The following is a 6,088-nucleotide window of genomic DNA, read 5'->3' on the forward strand; positions in this document are numbered from 1 at the left end:
TCTGAAAAGTAGTGCGAGGTGTGAAGATATAATGTAATAAATAAATAAGAATTGAATAAAATAATAATTTACTGAAGCTTTCCTCCAAATGAATATTGCACGAAGCCTAAAAATCCTTTGTGTAAAGTCATTTTTATCCAAATTTGAATTGTAGATGTAATTTTTCAGCAGGGCTGTGGATAATAAATGAGATCGAATCAGATAAAGGGGATCAATATTGTAGGGTTGGCTGTTGGAGAGATCTCTTTCAAACTTGAGAACGTTGTCTTTGGAATCTGAAGTGAGGGTGATAAACACAGTTTGTTTTCCTTGGAGTTCCTGTTAAATGGTAGTTTGGCTGATTAAGTGTGCAGGGTTGATTTTTATTTTGTCCCAATCTTTTTCTATATTATCACGTCGGTATGTTTTTCCAATAATTTTGCGGTGATAAATGAATAAGTCAAAATGTCTTGCACCACCGAAGGCACCGAGTTTCACGCGAGTGATGGTGACATTTTGTTTTGCACTCCAATTGATTTTGGTGGGGAAATCATTTCTTTTTAGGAAAAAATTGAAAGGTTGATCAGCAAAGTAGCTGCTCAGGATCCAGTATAAATAATGAATATTTTACCAACTAACTCAGTCGTTTACAATTAAATGCTTACACAACTGAAACAACAGTAGATACAAAACTTTCTCGAATTAAAACGCATAAAATAGAAAAGACGTATTAAAGAATTATGAATTCAGCATCAATTTTTTCTTGGGAATACTTTTGTAAAAACAAGCGATTACATTGGAGTTGGAAAAAGAACAACAGAAGATCTTCAAACCGTTGTCTACTCTAAACACATGACTGCGACTGGTGACTCAAGATCCGCTTCGATTCCTTGGACCGACCAACTTGAGAAGTTCTGATTCAAAGAAAATGTATCTTTGTTGAAGAATGAGATATGGAATGCTTGATTAGCCTTGAAGTAAACTTCGGTTTGCCAACAAATTAAACTTTCCCTTGTGGTGCGTCTGATATCATCGTATGATACTCTTGACTGCTGATAAACATATGTATGCCCAAAAAAGCAGCATACTTTTGGCATTAGCTGGATGGCATGAACCGCCCAAATCTCCCGTCTGCCCCGAATGAATTCCAATAGCTGATAATGGCAATCTCTCTCTGTCGGAGATATTTTTTTTCCGAAGTTATCTCTATTGCTGACATTTCATTGTCCTCCAAAAGGCGCACAGCTCCGTGCTTTCCGTTCGGTTGACTAATAGATAGCCAACTGGGACGACCTTAACGGCCGCTTCCTGCCCGCGCCGCATCACGTGACGCAACAATATTCTACGGTGACGCAACTGCCCATTATTCATTAATCCATGACATTCGTTCCTCCGCGCCACGGCGGGAGGAGACAGTTCCTCTCACTTGTAGAGATGGAAGACCCGTGGGAGCATGTCTCGCGGGAGGGCTTGATCAAGTCAATCCAGAAACTGACGAACGGAAGGGAAGTTGAAGTTTTGGTAGATCCAGAGATGAAACGAATCGCATCGAAGTTCGAAGGTGTCACTTCCTTCGCCTTGCGCATCAAAGTCAACTTTCAACTCAAGGGCGACGGAGAAGCGAGTCGCACCGCGTCTTTTTTCGTGAAATGCACGCCAAAGTATAAAATCCAACTGGATGTGATTAAAGCGACTAAAATGTTCTATATTGAGTGGATCTTCTTCGAGAAACTCGTGCCTTCGATGCTGGAGTTGTCCTCTGGTACGGTAGAACTCCCACTGCCAGCGTTCTACTACACCGACTTTGAGGGCGAAAGGGGCAATTTCTACATGGAGGACCTTCTCGAGGCGGGTTATAGACCACCAGACGACTCGTTCTGTCTCAACGGCTTCGATTATGCCCACTGCAGCCTCGTCGTGAAGAGACTTGGAAGGTTTCATGCTCTCACGATGGCGGCAGAGAGAGCTTCTCCTAGGAGATGGACGGAAATGTACCCAGAGTTGGGTAAAGATTTCGTTTTCTACGAACAGAAAGCCGGAGATCCACCGAGTCCTATTCAGGGGATGATTGATAACTTCATACCGATCATGAAAGAGTTTTCTAAAAACCTAGAAGGGTTACCCAAGGAAGCAGAGGCCTCTGGAGCATTGGATCAGGTCATCCGCGGTTTCTGGACGACGTTTTGCAAGTTGAGAGCCACTCCCACTCAGGGTTGGAGCGTCCTCTCACACGGTGACTTCTGGGAGAATAACATCATGTTCAGATATGAAAGAGGGGATGAAGGTGTTGAACGGCCCGTAGATGTGAAGTTTTTCGATATGCAGATGGTTAAGTGCTGTCATCCAGCCGTAGATCTGGTGTATTTCGTATGTCAAACGACCGGGAGATCGTTCCGGGAGAAGCACTTCGGAAACCTCATCGGCGAATATTACGCCGCCTTGTCCGAAACTCTGAAGGTGCTCAAAAGCGAACCTCCACTTCTGTCTTTGGAGGAATTCAAGGCCGAGGTAATGGGCAGGTTTTTGCCCCATGGTATCATAGGCAGAGCATTCTTCGGTCCCGTCAACATGATTAGGGACGACCCAGCGGTCTCGTTCAGCGGTGAGAACCGAACTGAGGAGGGCTTGGAGGACTTCTTTAATTCGGGGAATAACCCTCTTGTGCAGATCCGATTCGCCCGAGACCCCAAATACAGGGATAAGGTAGAGGAGATCGTGCGAGAATTTGTTGACATGGCACTCCCAAACGGGTTGAATTCTACGGATTCATCACCGCTTTTAGACTCCTAGGTAGTGTGGGCCATTACTTGGAACTTGATATTTAGCGGTTTACCTTATCCATGAGACATATGCGTGCTTATTTGGGTGCGTGTTTCAATTTATTGAATCATTTATGCTGGGCTTGTACAATCTTAGCGCATAGAGTCAACTTTGAAAATATTTTCTAGCCAGCTTTCAGTTTTTGAGTGGAGATCAAATTGTACAATAAAATGAGTATCTTTAGGAGAAAAGATACTAATATATATTGTCCTGTCGCCATAAGAAGCAGAGCTGGCTTGGATTTCAACAAGAAAACAAGAAGTCAGTTGCCATTAGTAAATAATTCATCAAGCAACATATCTGAAAATAGTGAAACTTACAGGATATATTTGTCACTGTATAAACTAGCAGAACAATAAAGTGTCCAGGCACATCCCATGCAAATCTCGAACAGTTACTTTTTATACCAAGTTTAAACTACTACATAGTTAGTACCAAAACTTTGTGAAGAGGTATTTATTTGGGCATCATGGAATTGTAAAAACATTTATTTTTGTGTAAATCTTACTTAATGCCTGCAAGCCTAATAGGCATAAACTTTAGCATATTAGTGAGCTAATGTTTAGTAGATTGTTTTGGACTTGACCATTATCAGTGAATATTTGCATTGTCAGCTTTATATTAATATAAGGATGAGGGATGTGGTTTCCCAGTGGGTAGAGTGCTGGACTACTGCCTGGAGGGCCTGGGTTCGATTCTCTAGAATCAAGATATTTAATCACCAGATGGCCAGAAGCTTCCCTCAGCTTCACTCAAGCTGTGTGATTTCTTGGATACCAGATTTTCCTGGGGAACCACAGGCGGCACTGGGAAAGAGACAAGTACCCTAATTCCAGAAACCTCCTGAGAAATTGGGCTGGTGCTCCTACCCCGATGTGTGAATTTCATATGCCATTGGACTGAGTATATGGTGAGCTCCACCCTCGCCTGTCAAACCAACCTTCAGGTTGATAACTTTGGTGTTACACAAGGACATGAAGCTAATTTTTAATTACTATAACAAGTTCTGTATTACTGATCTACTCATCGTATAGCTCATTGACTCTTATATTTCAGTAGAAACCATGATTAAACAACTAAGTTCACATAAGCCATGAAGAATTAGTCATAAATTTACAATGTTCTTACAATCCAAATTATCTATGCACATAAATATATATAAAGTGAAAAATAATTAATAATAAATTGGAAAATTGAAGTTTTTACAAATATGAATATTTTTTTAAGCTTGTTACACTATCTAAAATAACTGCAAAAATTCAGCTCACCAACCATTTTCTTAAAAATAATCATTCATTTTTTTGTGACTTCAAGAAAAAGAAATCAGAAAAGTCATCTTAAAAGGCTGAGAGTATCAAAAAATGTATTAACTTAAGTCATATTAAATGATAAGAAAAAAAATCACTGAAATTTGTCATGTATCTGTACTCCTAATGTAAACATCCATTGAATAGTAATCAAGTAAGTGCCTATATTAAAAATCAAGACATAGTAATGTATTTTTGGACAAAAATATTTTCTAAGGACTATTGACTTAATCAGTATTTATAGTCATCAAGGATACCATTATGCCTACATCATGGAAATAAATGTATTCATAATTCATAATCAATATTCATATTCCTAGTTGGTGTACATCATCCTGTTGATAATTTGAGGATTGATATTCAGTAGCACTCTAAGTCAGTCTGTTTACATGACAATGTATTAGGCACACTGACTTCTCCCATCTTCTTCTCATCTTCCCCTATGAGTTTTATTCCTTCCCCTTTGAGATTAAGCATTCATCTGACTAATGTTCCTCAGAATGTATCTCTTTGATTCCTATCTTTTTTCAATTAAGACTTCCATGGATTTCTGTCTTTCTCCACCCATGATTAGACTTCTCCATTAGTTACCTGGTTGATTTCTTTCATTCTTTTGTAGTGCTAAATTTCATATTCTTTCATTTCATTTTCTTTCCTCTGTTGCTGATATAGTCCCACAGTCACAAAGCAAAGTAAAGATCCATATCATATCAAGGTAGGTCAATAGATGAACCTTAACCCTTCAAGAAATGTGTGGGCCCCACTTGCAGTATTTAATTGTTCTAAAATCTCTCCCTGTTCCAGCAATGGCAAAAATAATATGTATCTTTTTAAATATTTATTCTAAAACTAAAAAAAATTTACCTCATTTTAAATTGGTTATTCTATTCAGTAAAAATTTTACTCATGTTATATTTTATATTTTCACATCTTTATTCCCTATTTAATTTCGAAACTCCGTTCTAAAAGTTCAGTTTTTCGAGATGTAATTTGAAACAAACCTCTAAATATAGGCCTGCATTGCAGTTGGGGCACCAGTGCACAGTATCCCTCCTTTTACCTTGTGGGGAGCACACCTGACATCTTCTTTGAGTCCTGGACTTCTTCCCAGTCGGCCGTATCTTTTCAGTGAAGTGCCTCTCGACCAAACTCCCTCACTTGAACTTGCACTACATCCAATACCCACTTCTCTTTCTCCATCAAGGTGTTCAACTATATTCTCTATATTATCTTCACTCAAAAAAAGCCTATCCCTCTTGGAATCCAATATGGGAGTTATATCATGGTTTCTTTACTGCTCTTTCTCAAGAAAGAAATCTAACAACTGAGACTGTAGATGATGGTGAGGCCTTTTGCTCTCGCAACTGTTATGATGAAACAAAAAGAAAGAATGATACAAGAATGGTTCCAGAGAAATTAGATAGGAAGATCATATCAAGCAATAAAGACAAGCAGAACCTCAGGGCAAAGCATAAATGCAAAGAACTAGCTTATCTCATGAGGATGGACTTGCTCGATTTATCTTCCTTATAGAGTGGCTTTTCATGATGTCAAAACAGAATAATTAGAAAGAAGAAATTCTATTTAAGAGGCCAAGGGCAACCATAGATATTTAAAAAATTTGACGGCGCCACAGAAAAAAATTCAAAACCAAGTGAGCGGAGCGGGGCATACAACGTACGTCGATCCACGGATAAGACCTGCCGACTACGACGTATCACGTACAGAGAAAAAAACCTATCAAATATCAAGGTAGAGTTATAAATACCTACTTCTCTCAATAGTTTCAGCCTCAACTTTGTGGAAGTTCATTTTAATAAATGAAAAAGAAACACTTTGTTCCAATCCACCACAAAAGTGGTGGATTGGAACAAAGTGTTTCTTTTTCATTTATTAATAACTACTTCCTTCCTTCCAGGCTTGATCAGAAGAAAATGCTTATTCACTTGCATGCCTTTCTGCTCTTACCAACATTTTCCCTT

The 6,088-nt window shown here is 39.0% G+C and overlaps 1 protein-coding gene across 1 annotated transcript; it reads left to right on the plus strand.

Moving 5' to 3' along the window:
• Positions 1 to 1,427: 1,427 nt before the first annotated feature.
• LOC139698791 (uncharacterized) lies at positions 1,428 to 4,136 on the plus strand. Its single transcript, XM_071597706.1, has one exon. It carries the CDS (start codon positions 1,513 to 1,515, stop codon positions 2,767 to 2,769), a length of 1,257 nt encoding a protein of 418 aa, XP_071453807.1. The 5' UTR covers positions 1,428 to 1,512; the 3' UTR covers positions 2,770 to 4,136.
• Positions 4,137 to 6,088: the final 1,952 nt, after the last annotated feature.

This window comes from Hetaerina americana, unplaced genomic scaffold (genome assembly GCF_022747635.1).
Source record: "Hetaerina americana unplaced genomic scaffold, ioHetAmer1.1.p SCAF_9, whole genome shotgun sequence".
Taxonomy (NCBI): domain Eukaryota; kingdom Metazoa; phylum Arthropoda; class Insecta; order Odonata; family Calopterygidae; genus Hetaerina; species Hetaerina americana.

Coding starts and splice junctions, on each gene's coding strand:
- LOC139698791 (XM_071597706.1), top strand. CDS start 1,513: ATGAAACGAATCGCATCGAAGTTCGAAGGTGTCACTTCCTTCGCCTTG.